General features: G+C 35.7%; 1 protein-coding gene across 1 annotated transcript in view; it reads left to right on the plus strand.

Annotated features, from left to right (window-relative positions):
• LOC146642700 (T-lymphocyte surface antigen Ly-9-like) overlaps positions 1–17,546 on the plus strand; it is a 66,825-nt gene that overhangs the window by 47,956 nt on the left and 1,323 nt on the right. Inside the window, exons 6-13 of the mRNA XM_085397887.1 lie at positions 11,973–12,199; positions 12,463–12,526; positions 12,852–12,931; positions 13,302–13,467; positions 14,422–14,492; positions 15,591–15,765; positions 15,874–15,930; positions 16,059–16,135. Coding sequence (XP_085254013.1) covers positions 11,973–12,199; positions 12,463–12,526; positions 12,852–12,931; positions 13,302–13,467; positions 14,422–14,492; positions 15,591–15,765; positions 15,874–15,930; positions 16,059–16,129 — 911 coding nt within the window. The 3' untranslated portion in view covers positions 16,130–16,135. The remainder of the gene's footprint in view (positions 1–11,972; positions 12,200–12,462; positions 12,527–12,851; positions 12,932–13,301; positions 13,468–14,421; positions 14,493–15,590; positions 15,766–15,873; positions 15,931–16,058; positions 16,136–17,546) is intronic.

Genomic DNA, 17,546 nt, shown 5'->3' on the forward strand with positions numbered 1-17,546 from the left:
ATGAAAACAGAATTTATGAAATTTAACAGAGTTAGAAGTTAGCAGGGAGTTAGCTCGCTAGCTTCCATCTAAATATGATACACCATGTTCTAAGAGTTTTCTGAAACAAATTCAAACGTACAGCTCTGCTATCACTTCCGACATAAATGAAGACAGGGAAGTAAACAGCAGTGATGTTTGTAGGGTTACTGAAGTTGGGCTCGCTGGTATTTAATGATGTGCTGCGTGATTGCTAGCGACACAGCTATGTTAGCATAATATAAACAGTGAGGCTCGTGGGCGAACGCTAACAAACGGAGGACTTTTTCCACTCAATAAAAGCTAATGTGAGGTTCCCAATGGTCGGGGACAAATGCACTCGAATGGCAGGATGCTGTAAACGGACCAAACTTCAGTCAGCAGAACAACTGAGATAATCCATCCACAATACGAGGTTAGTCATTAATATACTGCTGCATGGGCTGGGCTGTAGTTACATCGTAAGGGTTTAAAAACGGAACTTTGAAATTATTAGCAGAAATAAAACCTGAGAGAAGCCGACAGTGATCATTGACTGTTTTTAGGGGCTTGCTGAGATTAAATGGAACAAGATACAAAGCATTAAAACATGTTAAAAACACAACAGCCTTATTAAATGCAGACTACTTTGGGTCCGGAAGCAGGATGCATCACGCCATCACTTAAAGACCGGATTAGGTTATTCAGTTTCAGTTCCAAGTGTCTAAACATTTACAAATCAAACACATTATGCTTACAAGTGCTGACAAACTGAAGTCATTTTCAGTGCACGTTTAGATTTGCAATGCTTGCAGATTGTGGTCTAAAGGTCGACAGCAAAATATGGTAGAGCATTGCTTATCTTATTGCCTTTCTTCACCTTTCTTTCTATTTCAAAGATTCTCGGGATGGTAGTACAGTAAGTAAGAGACGCAGGTTTTACTTTAAGTGACTCAGATGACCTGAGATGGCACCACAACATAATAATGATAATAATGATAATAATAAAATGATGATATTGATTCAAGTGGCGCTCTAAAGTTGACAAAACAAAGTTGACAGTACAGTGCTATGTTGTTTCAGGAAGAGAGAGGAAGTGTGGGATTTTTTACAAAGTTTGCGTCTGTGTTTATTATGTAGATCAAGTTGTCTTCTTGTCCCAAATTTTTGTTTTATGATTCATCTAATTTGTCATGTGATTGTGTGGGTTTTTTTTCTTATTCTTTCTGATTCAAAGATTCCCAGGATGTTTGCAACCTGTACGGTACAATAGGTGACAACATTGTTGTGCCTCTGAACCACAAGCTGGACAAAGCGTCAGTTTTAAAATGGAAGCACAATGATACAATAATCTTTGAGCAAAGAAAAAACAAATCTCCTAATCCCATATATGTCAAGGGAAAAAAGGACGACATTAATCCAGATGGATCCCTAAAACTGACAAATCTAGATGCAAATGACTCAGGAAACTACATCCCAAAGGTTTACAGTCAAGATGGAGCATTAGAAAGCAATATGAAAATCACACGTTTATGTGTTTTGGGTAGGTGACACCAGATTAGAGTTATTCTGGTTCTATGAATATATAATCGTTCCTTTTGCATTACTATTTATACCTTATCTGGAGCAGAGATAAAAGGTTGCAGTCACCTGAAAACATGCCACTGTGTTACCTTATCAGCTGAGTGTTTTTACAAAAGCTGATATAGTTTAATAATGTATTTTGCTACTCATTAAATGTGTATTGATGAATCGGCATCTGTTATTAGTTCCTGTGTATTCATTGTTTATTTAATATTTTATCAGCAGTACTTTCTGATGGTATTGCTATAATCAAATCTTCTCTTCTCAGCCCGTGCACAGAAGCCCAAAGTGAAGATAATGTGTCTAAACAAGTCAGAAGTCAAATTTACTTGTGTTGTTAGTCAGGTAAGAATAATATTTCATGTCTTTAATTTAGATTTAAATGACAATGTTTTCCTCTGCCTAAATGCTGATGTTAACTCTTTTAATTGGATGTAAATTTTCCATGTAATTTTGTTATATAAGTACAAGATAAAATGTTACATTTAACAAAATCTGGTCAAATGAAGTGTACTTGATTGGTGTACATTCAGATTATACCAGGCATATTTTCCTTAAAGTTTAAATTAGCTTAAAGTTTACTGTTAACTTCACCAACTCTTTCAGAGACGTCCTCATCCTCTGGAAGATTTAGCTACACTTGCTGATAAAGATACTAAGATATGGTTAAGAATTTATTTAGGAGTGATATTTTCCCATCTTTGTAATTTTGTAATTGTTTGTGTTTACAAATTTCACACACTAATAAAAACAAACAAGAGCACTTAAAGAGTGCAACTCCCCCTTAAGGGCAAGGGCTATACTAAAACTTGGTGTTCTATGATGATGTTATTACAACACCCTGGCGTCAGTCTTCTTGTATTACTACATGCTGATGTCTGACCTTTGACCTTGACATATTACACATTCAATTTTGCATTTTATTATCTTTACCCACATGACTGAAGCAGACTTGGCTGAACTTTGACTTCTATAAGCTGTAAAAACTTGAGGTTTAAGATTAAACCCTGAATGATGCCAATCCATGATTGATATTTTCTTCTGCAGAATGATTTTAAAATCGAATGGCTGATGGAGGGTAAAAGGTTGAAAGAAAAAGAGATGACACTGACAAGAGTAGCCAAAGATGTAGTAAATGCCAGTTTCTCTTGTAATGTTTCGAACCCCGTCAGCTCTGAGCTGAGTCTGCCTGTTCAACAAAACTGCTATGCGCCCCGTAAGTATTTGTTTACTCAATTTCCCTTCTAACTGTCTAAATATTGACAAATCAAATTCATTATGGTTACAATTGCTGACAAACTGGAGTCATTTTTTTGTTTTAGTTTTAATTTCCATTCAACTTTTGAGACTTTTTAATAATAAAGAATACAAAGTTGCACTGTACTGCAAAGCTGAGTCACTTTTACTACACGTTTATGTGTGCATGGCTTTTATGCAGACTGTGGTGTGAAGATAGAACATATAATTATCCAACCTCAAGTGACAAGTGACAAGGCAGGACGCCCACAGAGTTTCATTTCATAGTCCGCTGTACAATCAGTCTGAAGGACAAACGCTGTTGCGTGTGCACAAAAATTTAGAATAGAAAGGAAACCAACCAAACACAAATCAGTCTATATAGGTAATAACTAGTATTTGAACAGCTCTAAGTGACTAGGCCTTTAGTGTCAGACGATATTCTAAAACATCAGCTGACTGTCAATGATTCGTCAACTTAGACATTGTATTATATTTTGCATTGTGCATTGTACTGGACCCCCCTCCACCCCCTCCACCTTTTGACAGACAGTGTAGTCTGTCAAAATAATGTTTAATATTTAGTATTTGCTGTTATATTCCCATATATCATTGTGATGTTGTTTATTGTATTGCTCTCGTTTTCTTCTGCTTGTTTTCTTTTTTCTTTCTCAACAGGTGATCCAGGTGATTGATATATGTAGTTTTTATTTTATTTATTTATTTTTTTTTTTTGTCTGCTTATTTAGTTGGTTTTTGTTTTTTTGCCATTGCTATTTGATCATCAGTAGATCGCTTTGTTATTTAAATTATCCTGATTAAATTAAGAATTTTCAAATTACTTTTGAGTAAAGAACAATTGAATTTGAATCACAAACTACACCAACCTTTTGTCGTGAAAGGAACGAATATGTTAAATTACTGTCAAGGCTGCATTCATTAAAACTTTAATCACCGCTTAGAAAAAAAAAAAGACAGATAGTGTAGTTTTGTAAACAATCAGAGAAATTGTAGGTAGACAATTTATTAAAATGTTCTGTAACGCTAAAGGTTTGGAAGGTAGCAGTGCTTGTGCTATATGTTTGTATTTAGAGCCAATGCTACCTGCTAAGAAACCTCCTACAGGTAGACTAATGTCAAAAAAAGCACAGTTTAAAGAAAAATAAGAAAATAAGCATGAAATGTTTCTACTAGGCAGGTTCATACTGTATATAGGGCTGATATAACCAGGGGTGCACATAGGTGGTCCACAGGTGCGAATGCGCTTTCAAAATAAAAGACGCGCACCAGCTAAGAAGTTGAAACGCACGTTTGCATACATAAGATTTTCTGGAGGAGGACAGACATTTGTTTAGAACTCTTAAAGATGTCGGAGAAGCAAACTCCTTTAAGCAATTACTGTGGTGCTCCTCCACCTCCAAAGAAATGTCAGGAGTTTGAACCGCAAAAGAAGCGCGTATTCTCAGAAAAGTGGTTGCAGGAGGTGAGCTGGCTTCAAACAAATGATGAACGCACAGAGAGGTGGTGCAGAATATGCCGTGGAAAATCCCACTCTAGTGGACAAAAACAGTCCGCTAGAGTGGTCTGAGATGCGGTGCAGATATATAGTAGCGTTGAAACTATGAAATGCCTAAAATTAGAGCTCTAAAGTTGACATAAAAAGATCATAATTTCATTGAATATTTGATAAATATACTTATAACTGTACAGAGCTTTTCTAACATGGCTAACCTAAAGTTTCTGATGATACTTACTTCGTTTTCTCTTTCAAAGACTCTCAGGATGGTTGTGATGAGTACGCTGCAACAGGCTCAAGTTTTACTGTGCCCCTTAAGCATAAGTTGCAGGAATCTGAGAACCTGAGATGGTTCCACAACACAACAATAATCTTTAATAGCAAATTAGACAAGCGGACCAAGAGGAACACAAGGAAAGACTTCTTTGTTGATTCAACTGGATCACTAAAGCTGACAAAACTGATGAAAGACAATTCGGGACAATACGCGCCTATAGTTTATGACGAAGAAGGAAGAAATGTAGCACATTTACTGAGCTTGAGTTTGTGTGTATTAGGTAGGTAACAACCCATTGTAAATATGCTTCTTCTAGCTAAACAAATATACTTAGAAAAAGGTTGATATAATCTTTTTTTCTTTTCTTTTTTTACTCAGACCCTGTGCAGAAGCCAAACGTAACGATGAAATGCACAGGCTCTACGATAAATGTGAGTTTCACTTGCAGTGTTGATCAGGTGAGGACAATATTTAATTTGAGTTCTTTTCAAACAGTTAACACATATCATGCATTTTAGGAATCTGTAGACAATGGACTTTATTTCTTTTCCCCCCCAAACCGAGCATGATTTAAACTGTGCTGACGACAACCATTCACTCACAGATGCTGCTGTATCAATGATGTTATGATTTGATGAAAGTTGGGCTGCTTCTCATGCTCTTTGATCACATCATTAGTTAATGACAAGGTGTTTACAAGTGGCTCAGACACCACTATACTGCCTTTTCAGAGACTTCCTGATCCTCCTTGATATCTAACTCCACCTACATATGACATGTCTTTCATCAGATATGGAGAGAGATCAATTTCTCAGTTTTTCTGAGCTTTCTTGTTTTTCATATATGCTTTGCATATTTGTTCATTTAAACCTTAAGAAAATAATAAATATCTTAAAGTATTTTTACTTTCCAGAACTTCTACACTTTTATTTTTAACTATTTAATTAATATCTTAATCATAATTTCTTCTAAAGAAGGAAAACTATTTGGAATATAAATGGCTTACAACGGATAAAGAGTTAACAGGAAATCTGAAGGACACGCTAACAAAAAAAGCTGAAGATGTGATGAACCTCCCCATCGCTTGTAATGTTTCTAACCCCGTCAGCTTTGCCATCAGTGAGCCTGTTTACCAAGAATGCTTAAAGCTTTGTGAGTAGTATCTACAATTAACTGTACTTTAAAAGATTGAAATGACAATTTTATGATACTCATTTTACAATAACCTTAGATTTTTCTCTTTGTGTTTTACTTTGTAGATGTCGCTGGTGAAAAATCTGGACCAAACATCTGGGTTTTTGTGCGCTTTGGAGCCGGTAGGTTTCAACTTCTGTATAAAGCCCATACATTTTTTATATAAATGCTGAAATAAAATGAGCACATTCTTAATTTTTTCCAGTTTTTTACAAGTAATACAATTTGCTCTTATTTTTTGCACTCATCAGGTTTTTTTCTGTTGTTGCTCCTCACTGTCATTGTTTGTGCAACCAGCCTCACACAGAAAAATAAATATGCAATAAGAGGTAAGATTTATTATTTATGTATGTTTGCATTTATTTATATTACGATTGATATTATTTTAATTTATTTTTAAAATAAAAACCTCTGATCTCAGGTAGAAGCTCAAGGCCAGTTTATGTTACACTTGATGTCTCTCATAACCTCCCAGTCACTATTGTGCAGTACGTAAAGGTTACTTGTGGAGCAATCAAGGCTCAGTGTTAGGACCATTTAATTAAATTATTTATAATTAAATTATTTAAATGTTGGGGGGAACAAACACAGTTTCTACCTTTTTCTTTGGATGTTTTTTCCCATTTAATACCTAACACTTATTTATGTGTGAGACTCTTAATGTTTAATTTCAAATTATTAATTTGGCTGTGTTGTGATTATTTTTTTTAATTATAGGGTTACAGGGTCATTGTTCTCTTAGTTATAAAATCTGTATTTCTGTATCCATGCAGTCTATGGGGCACAGAAATGTAATACAAACGGTTACATTTCTATTTCTTAACACACAAACTAAATATCATGCACAGATTGGGTGCAGTAATTCCATGTAAGGTAATTATCCAGGTGCAACCTGTCTGTGCTTATTTTAATAGACAAGGAGGAGTTTCCTTTGAGCCAGTCAGGAACAGAGACAACAGCAGCAGCAGCAGTTGGTCAGCTACACAAATAAAACTAGAGCCTGACTTCTGTGGAAACTGTGGTCTGGAGAGAGAGACAAACATTATCCCGTTATCCAGGCTTCAGACAGGCTTTGACTTTTAAATCTTTCATTTTGAAGGAAAATATTTGCAGTTTCTGCTGGGCAGGTTCATCTTGGCTGTAAGAGGACTTTTGTAGCATAACAGATGTAATTTCTCATGTGATTCATGTGATTCTTATTTCTAATTTAAAAACTCTCAGGATGACAGACAATATCTTTGTTGTTGTTTACGTCACGCACTCAGACTATGCGTCAGATCAAAAGTCCTGCCATCTGCAGAATAGAAACAAGAGCGAGGACAATTTGGTTTGAGACAGACCAGATGAAATGTATGACTGCAGCTATTTAAAGGATTTTGATACGATGATGAGCTCACCTGAAATACTCTGATTGGCTGATACACAGATAAGGGCAGCCTTGGCAGAGACACCCATCGAGAGAAATCATTTAACAGTACAATGTGATGTTTGTTTGTTCTGCTGCTGCCACAAACTCGCTCCATCACAAGATCACATCAGGACTCAAAGAAGAAGCCAGTGTTTTTTGTGACAATCAATCAATCAACCACATACTCAGATTGAATTAATAATGCCCAGGAGCTGCTTTCATCCCTGTTCTTCTTTTACATACATAAATTCCACTTTTTAGTCTTGTAACTTAAAATTCAACAACTTCACAATCATGACTGATGTGAGTATAATCACAAAATAATTTCATTTAATAAACAAAATTAATCAAAAATATGTCTTATATATGAAATATGATGTGATTGTACTTGTGTCTTATTACAGGAGGTTAAGTCATTTTACAGTTGGTCATCCAGCTGCTCACATACAGTATATTTCTATAAATTCATATTTCATGGAGTATTACAGTTATAATACAATAAGGGTTCTTCCAGTTTGCACACATATGTAATGCAATGGCGCCACCCTGTGAACAAGTGTGAGTAGTGTAAGGTACCTTTTTTATATCATTTTGTAGTTTTACTGAATGTAATTTTGAGCTTTTGAAGAAGCAAATTAAGTTATTATTTTGCAAAACATCCCCATTAACCAACTATTTGCTCCAACTACTGGGTTCTGGGAACCCGTTTCTTTTTCATTCTGGAAGCTTCATACGTGTCCATTAATAGTGTTACACTAGACCACATTTGGAAACTCTACCACACAAAAGAGAGAGAGTCTTGCTGTCAAGGCAAACAAAAAAGGGGAAGAGGGGGGTTTGAAAAAGACTGAAACTGTGGGTCAGAATCACTCAGCAGAGAGGACACAAGGATTTTCAGTTGGCACCGTTTCAAATAGACAAGTAAGTAAAAAAAATCCTGATTACTTTAAAAACTGAGGGGCGTGAACATTTTGCTTTTCTGATATCAGATAACGTGCTGCTGCCTTCTGCGGCTTCTGCCGTCATCAGCGTGCTTGTGGACAGTGACTCAACATGTTGGAGAATAATTGAATCGATAAAAAGAAATAGAAATACATCAGAAACACAATTTGTTACCCCAAAACAGTTCAGTAGCAGAGTGTCCATGACATGGTAATCACTAAACCTGTTATTAACTGTGACTCATTTACAATAATAGCTACACTAAATGTTGTCAGGTGACCTCTTTGAAGATGAATTTGAATAAACAGTATGCCAATAGTGTACTGATGTACATAATACAGTTTACCATATAGAAAAGATGGAAAACAATATTTTAAAGAACTGCAAAGTTATGTTATTTAGAAGCCAGGCTTACAGGACGTTGCTCCACACTGGGTACAGCAGATCGTTTGATGAACTACAGAGTTTTTATAACTTTGTGAAGGATGTCAGCTTGAACAACTTGACTTGAAGCTATTGAGAGAAAAGGCCTTTCCTCCTGAGGCTGCGACACAAATTAAGTCTTTGGTTGTATATCTGCACAAACTCAGATATGAAAGGTGTCTCCATTTTGCCATCCCTCAGTGGATGGAGACCTGTTTTCACGGACAATCATAGTGCTGCAACTTGGAAAGACCAGAGTTGTGTGGTGCAAGTCACTGGAAATGTTTCAGAGCACCATAGTGAGGCTGTCACATCCTGTGTAATGGGCATGCAAACACAGACCGATGGAGGAACAAGTTTAAGGTACTAAAACCAAGGCCATAAGAAGACCGGAGCTGCTATATGATATGAAACCCCCCTTTTTTAAAGGACACACTACTTCAGTGTGCTTCCTGCTTCTTCCTGTGTGATCAGTATCTGCAGAGAGGTGTTAAACCACACGACACAAGTGGTACTTCATTGCCCATTTGTGTATTTGTATCTTATTGTTAAACATCTACAGGTAGATAAACTCCTATAGCCTTGGAGAGTAAACATATTTGAACTCACAGATCTGCAGTTTGTTTACGACATAATTAGCATACAAATATTTACCGTCTGTTTAAATCACAGTTGTGTCTTCTTGCATTTGTGCACAGAAACCTTCATTTTGAATTCAAAGTCAGACTGAAACTGAAGTTTTGCTTTGCAGTGTAGCAGGGTGAGGGATTTAGCAGTGGGACCCGACAAAAAAACAGAGACGGCTGATGGGGACTGGAGACGTACGGAGCTTCAAGGCTTTTATTGTAAAACATCTGAGAAACAGGAAGTGAAAAGACTCCTTCTTTATACTGATTTTAAAAATTTAGAGTAACCTTTGAATTGATTGATTGATTGATTGATTGATTGATTGATTGATTGATTGATTGATTGATTGATTGATTGAGTGATTGTTTGAATAATGAGTTTGCAATACTGTATACACTGTACTGTATAGCATTCAGCAGAGTTATAAAGTGTACTTCATCTGTGGCGACGGAAACTTGCACCTTTTTTCTGAGAGTAGAAGAAAAGAAAGACTACTAATATTCTGTTATTAATCTGTTATTAAACATTATTAACCTTTTCTCTTGTGTCATGTGATGTGTGAACAATGACCCTGTGGACAGAGTTCATGAACAAAAAAACAAAACTCTATTCAGGCTTTGCAGAGAAGTCCAAGACTGATAAAGTCATAAATTTAAACCAGGAGACACCAGAGAAGACAAACGTGGAAAACAATCAACAGTAAAAAGCAATCAGAGGCTTTAAATACACACAAACACACTGTGGGCCAGTGGGGGCTGAGACACAGCTGGAACTAAACACATCTAAACTAAATCAGGGTAACAAGACAAGAGGAGCAAAGTTAAACACACTACATGAGAGAGAAAGAACTACCATGATCAAACCGGAAGTAACTAATGAGAAAAATCACATGACAAAGAAGAAAACTTGACAACAGAAGGGAATTTGGGAAATATAACTCTAACCACTGACAGAAATAGGAATATACAAATGACCATAAGACTAAACACATAGAAGCATAAGATCAAAAACAAAGAGAAAACATGGAAACCTAAAACCTGAGAACTGTTACGATCAAAAAACAAACTACAGTCAGAATAGTGACTGTTGAACAACAAAAGCAATTCCTGTCTGAAAACAGAATATTCAGGGTCTAAAATCCAGGACAGCGATTGCCCTAATTTTAATTAATTAACATTTGGACATTAAAAAAAAAAAACTTTGATGATGCTCACTCACTTCCAGAGAACCTGACAAATCATTTTTGATAAAATGCAGATCACCAAAAAGTCTTAGCTCTACAGAGTTACAGCTAGCTCAGGTTGGTGTCAGGGAACCATGAGCCATGAGCTACAAACGAGGGTCACTTTCCCCTGAGGCAGCACGGCAGCACAAAAACAACATGCACTCAAGCAAAAGCAGAGCTCTCATTCATGTGTATGTTCATGTGTATGTTAGACTGAGAGCTAAAACGCGTGCGGTGACCTTTCATCATGTCAAACCTTCAGCGGTACGATGCTTAAACCTCAACATGATTAGAGTTTTGACCTTTTTAGCTGCAGGTGTTCAACTGGAAATCTCAAATTCAAATCATATGGCGTTATTTCTCCTATTAGATTCACAGTAGTTCATTCTTAATGTCTAAAGTCTAAAGAATACAAAAATATATGTTTAAACTTATGAGCTCATGATGGAGTCTTTATTTTCATTTTCAGTCTCATTTGTGTACTTTTGCTTGAAAGTAATTACAAAAAAAACATTTTATGCTCTAACATATTTGTCACCACATCATTTTTAATATTTCAGCGTTTGAATTGTTGGTTATTTGTTGAATATCTCTAACTGGAGATCACGCAGTATGTTTGTGTATATTTGCAGGAGCAACCAAACTTAAACTTGACGCACTCTCTGTTTTCTAAGTGTGACATTTGCTTTGCTTGCTTTGCTCTTTATCTGTGAGACTGTGAGACCTCTTGGATCACTTCCTTTCAAAGCTGTACATGCGCACACACAAACATGTACGGTGGCACACACACATAAACTATGTGATGTTACTGTGCACTGACAGGAAATAACCTCAATACTGGAAAGCGGCTGTTCTTTGTAGCTGAATGTAATGAAGAAGATGCCTTCTGCTGCCACCATCGTTGTGTTTTTGCTCTCCTGCTTCTCCATCGTCTCCACAGGTACGGTACAAATTATTGTGTTCGTGTTTATATTTTTAGCTTTTCTTTCTAAACTTACTGGTTATGTTTTTTTTAAAGTTCAAAGTATTTTTAACATGTCAGTTTCCAACAATAATTCTTCAAGACTCCACAAATACTTTATCTGTTGTCCGTGACACCTGTAAAATACCCAAAGCATCACATACTATTTTAGATTTCCATGTTTCTGTTTTGTTTATTTGTCTATATATATATATATATATATATATATATATATATATATATATATATATATATATATATATATATATATATATATACATAGATATATTTTATATATATATATATATATATATCTTAAATATATCTATGTGAACATAGCCTGTTTCAGTTTTTGCCAATATCATTGTTATGATTTGCTGCTGCTGATTATTGTGCTGCTCTTTCCTCTTATTATCATATTTTGTCTTTTTCCTCACTAAAAAGGTTTTCTAGCTCATAAGCCAAAAGAAGATAATAATTTCCTTCAAATATGATAACTTGAGATATGATTGTTGATGAAAACTAGACTTTTCTAGCATGACTATTTTTATTTTTTCCTCAAGATGTTTCTTTATCTTTCAGGCTCTCAGGATGATTGTGTGTACGCTGCAACAGGATCAAGCTTTACTGTGCCACTTGGATATAAGTTGAAGGAATCAGATAACCTGAAATGGCTCAAGGACACAAGAGTAATCTTTTATCGCAGACAGAAACAGGTGACCACAGGGAAAAATGATGATGTTGATTCAACTGGATCACTAAAGCTGACACAACTCACCAAAGACAAGTCAGGACGATACAAACCAGAGGTTTACACAGAGGGAATAAATGCGGGGGATTTACCAAGTGTGCATTTGTGTGTATTAGGTAAGTAACAACACATTATACATATATTCATTGTGTTTGTACTACTTATATCACAACAAGAAAGTGTGCTGATCCATCAGAAGCTGTTTTAGTCAGATACTATAATTAAAAGTAAAATCTTTGGTTTTATTATGAAGTCACTGTTCAGTTTTATCAATCAACAGTACTTGTTATTGTAGACATGTCAGGACGATACAGACCAGAGGTTCACAGCACAGAGGGAATAAATGTGGGGGGAAACTTACAGAGTGTGCATTTGTGTGTATTAGGTAGGTAAAAATACATTGTGGCCTGTATTTATATAGCACTTTTCAAGTCCCTAAGGACCCCAAAGCGCTTTACACAACCGGTCATCCACCCATTCACACACACATTCACACACTGGTGATGGCAGCTACATTGTAGCCACAGCCACCCTGGGGCGCACTGACAGAGGCGAATGTGTATGTACAAACACATTAAGATATTAACGTTAATATTCTGAAGCCACTCCTCAGATTTTTCATGCAGCAATATTTCTTGTTCTTTTTTTGATTAATGTGTTATCAGCCTTGCCTAATATACTGTTGATATAATCTAATTTGCTTTACTCAGACCGTGTGCAGAAGCCCACTGTGACGACAAAGACGTGTACAGATAATGGACATGTCAATTTTACTTGCAGTGTTGGTCAGGTAAGTAAAATGTTCTTTTTTTTCTTTACTTATCCTTATTCTTATTCTTCAAACAAGTCAAACATGTCAACAAGGGAGAATCAGAATAAGAACCAGCCCATTTACCGATTGCCAGAGTGTAGGTAGGTTAAGTTAAATCATGATGGCAGGCTGCTGTGGATGACCGTTCTCTTTTTCTCAGGTCACAACTTTAGTTAAGAGGCTCAAAATCCACTAAATAGCTTTTCTAGAGATTTCCTGATCCTCTTTAAATTCAAGTTCACTTGCTGAGACTCTGATAAACTATCAGCCCCGTGATCAGTAATATTTTCTTTTTTTTCCCTGAGTTCAATAAACACACACTCCTTGAAAATAACATTGTCTTCCACAGAATGAGAATATCACATGGTTAATGGATGGTGAAATGTTGGAAGAAAAAGGGAAGACACTGACCAGAGTAGCCAAAGATGTGCTAAATGCTAATTTCTCTTGCAATGTTTCCAACCCGGTCAGCTCTGAGATCAGTCTGCCTGTTCAACAAAACTGCTACAAGCCCAGTAAGTATAAGTGATACAAATTTATATTCACAACAAAAGATGTTTTGCTCACAATTGATGAAAAACTTTGCATCACTTGTGCATGTGCAGATGTGCATGACTTCTCTGCAGACTGTGGTCTGAAGAAAGAAAACAGGATATAATATAATCATGCAGCATCAGTGAGGAGGTGAAGCGCTGTGTGCAGGACACCTACAGTTTCATTTTATAGACGTTTATCAGCTTCAGACTGAACGTCCAAACTGGGTTCAGTGCTCACAAAAATGTAAACAAGTAAAGAAAATCTATTTAAAAATCAACCTGAACAATTAAAAATCACTGTCTGATCTGATGTGACTACAGACCAGGAAGGGCAAAATTTATTATGAAATATCAGCTGATAGTCACTGAGTTGTATCTAATTCACTGTATCTGTATATGAAGAGAAGCACATTTCCTCACAGATTTTGTAGTTTTGCAAGTATATTGTCACAAAAGGTCACTGAAAGTACCTGGGACATGCAGGAAGTCAGACAGTTTACGCGCTCGGTAGTCATTCAAACAATGCAACGTAGACACTTTTGCACGGAAGTGTTGTTTATGCTGTGGTGTCCAGTGTGGTCTGTCTGCTGTAGAGAGTGTGAAATAGAAAAGACAAGAAAAAAGAAACGTTTCAGGTTAAAATTAATTTTACTGATTTATTTATTGATTAATCGATTTATTTCTGAATTGTTTGCTGTCTTGTGTTGACAGAAATACACTTTTCTGCTGCCTTAGTTTAGATGTTTGATTGACTGTGAAAGTGACAGTTCAGGACTTTTGAAGCACAGTTTTTCATGTTACTCTCTTGCCATTTCTTCTTTTCTATTCAAAGATTCAAACGATGTTTGTGGCCTGTTTGGTCCAATAGATGATAACTTTGTTGTGAAATCAATGTGTATTTAATACTGATGCAACCAAATCTTCTATGCTCAGTGCAGAAACCCCACGTGACAGTGAACTGTACGGGCGAGTCCGAAGTTACATTTACGTGCTCTGTTAGTCAGGTGAGAACAATGTTGAATACATTTCATTTGATTTCAGTATATGTATGTATATATATACATCTATATATATATACATACATATATATATGTATATATAGATGTATATATATATAGATGTATATATATACATCTATATATGTATATACACAAATATGTATATATATACATCTATATATATATATATATATATAGATGTATATATATACATCTATATATATATACATCTATATATACATATATATATAGATGTATATATATATACATATATATACATCTATATATATATAGATGTATATATATAGATGTATATATATGTATATATATATAGATGTATATATATACATCTATATATATATGTGTATATTATGCTCAGACGTATATACATATATATATGTCTGAGCATAATTATGTGTTTATCTGTCGACAAACTCATTTTATGAATTGAACTAAGTGCTAACTTCAGGAACCAGCTTTTTTAATGCATGTATGAATTAGGCTCATATTTGCATGTTTTTATTATGTCAATATATGATAATAAAGGCAGAGTGCAGGGAAAGCAAAACTGATCTCTATTTTCTAACCTGTGGGCAACAATTGTCTTTCAGTCATGTTTTGACTTGACTATGAGGTCATTGTAGAGCTAATCATGGCACACTCAAAGTCCCTGAAGTCACTTTTCCCACAGATTTTCTTTCGTCATGAAGACTCTGCTTACAGCAAAATATACTTAGATGTGGTTAAGAATTTCTCTGCCAAACAACCAGCTCTATAGTACTGACTGTTCTCAGTCATCTTTTTGTTTTATTTTTCTCAATTAATTACTGACACAGGCAAGAAAATGACATTATAAACTACAGTTTTAAAGTAAAGCTGTAATTTTGCAAGTTCAAAAGAAAGATTGTTACAAGCCTTTTTCTGATCCTGACACTGAAACACACACACACACACACACACACACACACACACACACACACACACTGGATAACTAAATAAAATTTAAAAAAATATATTTGCTGTCAAAATATATTTAGTATGCTTGCTCTTATACTTGGAGGTTTAAAACTTTAGCAAATCCATTAATCGTCTTTTCTTCAACAGAAATACAATAATCTGGAATTTAAATGGTTTAACGAGGAAAACAAGCTGCAGGGATCAGGAGAGACACTTACAATGAAAACCGACGATGTGGTAAACACTCGCTTCTTTTGCAATGTTTCAAACTCCATCAGCTCTGAGATCAGTGACCCTGCTGCACAAAAGTGCTCAAAACCCTGTAAGTATTATTTCTATCAACTGTCCATTCAAATAGTTATGACACTGACCATTTTACACTCATGTCATGATAAAATCTATTTCTTATTCTCTTGTTTTATTCCTGAAGCTTTTCCTAATGAATTATTTGGAATTAGCATCTGGGTTTTCATAGGAGGCGGAGCAGGTACGTGTCATGTTCTGTGCAGTCGTCAGATTATACTCTGAAAAGCATTGAAATCAAGCTTCACATACAAAACCAATGAATTCTCTATTTTTTCCATGTGTAATACAATTGATGTTATTCTCCATCAGGTCTTCTTATTTTGGTGATCGTCACTGCCACAGTTTGTTGTGTCCGGGCCAGACGAAAGAGACGCATATGATAAACGGTATTTACTTATATACTGTTATCATTATTATTTTAGTTCATGTTAAAAAAATAAGCCACTGCGCTAAGGCAGAACATCTTAAAAACTATTTTACTTACGTAAATGACTTAGTTCACCCATGTACAGCCCATCCATTCACCATTCATTGTGCATGTAGGTTACTTGAGGAGCTCCCCAAGGCTCAGTCTTAGGTCCATTAGATTTATATTATTTGTACTTTGATTTTTTTAGGGGTTATGGTTAAGATTACTTGCATTCAGTTCAAAATATTTACATACAGCAGATAATGATTCACTTCAAGGGACTTCAAACTTCAAGTTGCACAGTGCAGGATTTCAATAAGGAGAGATCACTTGAAAGAATTGAACATGATTTACTGAAATGAAGAAATGAATGAATTTGGCGATTAGACTCTGATGACAGAACGGAGCCCCAGCAGTGACTGGATTTAGGACAGGACCCCCCAGTGTCTAGATGCTGGGGGTGGTGAAGATAAAGACTGAACCTTTGATGGAGCTCTGACTGAAGTGTCTGTGAGATGGAGATAGAGAGGAGGTCGGTTGCACAAATTACAGTCTGAAAGGTAGAATAACAGTGAGCAGAGATTTAAACCACACAGACTGGAGGCTGATTGGCCCAAAGAAGGCGAGCAGGAAGTAGATTAGACTAGAGTAAAGAGGACAGTATTGAAATTGACAGAAGAGACTGAACACCCAGAGAAACTGATTACAGATGTTACTTACTGAACTTATGCATAAGCTTCATGTTCACTATTCATGTTGCGGGACATTGTTTAAATGAACATGGAAGTACCAGGACCTGTGCAGTCCCTGGCACAGAAATGTAAACAGTAGCTGAGAGGTGTGTTTCTTAACACATAAAGTAAATGCTGTGTAGCTACTCTAAACAATTGCAGCTGATCATAAGATGTAAGGTAATCATAGCTTCATTTTTTAATTGAGAAGTTGCTGGATTGTTCTGGCACAATGAGTTGGTATACTTTCTTATTAGTAAGCCAGCTTGATTCATTTTTGGGTGTATTATTCACTTTGACATTAAACTATAATAATAATAATAATAATAATAATAATGTTACATCATTAAATAAACAAACAACAAAGTTGGGTTTCTAATTTTATGCCATTTGCTTACATTTGTTACTTTGTTTAAATATGGGGAAGCTGTGACACTCATTTGAACAACATCACTGCGAGTGCGACTGCTTCTTCTGTAAAACTATGCTGTTATCCCTACATTTAAATGACATCTCGTCTCTTAGCTGCTGTCTCATTCCTGCTGTAGCTGGACTGCATGGTTCTTAAACCAGATCTGACAAACAATGCTTATTGGCAACATGCTGAAATAATGATGGTCTTAAAACAAGATTAACAAATAATAGTGCACCAGAGTC

The sequence above is a fragment of the Rhamphochromis longiceps genome, linkage group LG23 (assembly GCF_057381845.1).
Source record: "Rhamphochromis longiceps isolate RC_006_pf linkage group LG23, R_longiceps_female_GT1.1, whole genome shotgun sequence".
In the NCBI taxonomy this organism is placed as follows: domain Eukaryota; kingdom Metazoa; phylum Chordata; class Actinopteri; order Cichliformes; family Cichlidae; genus Rhamphochromis; species Rhamphochromis longiceps.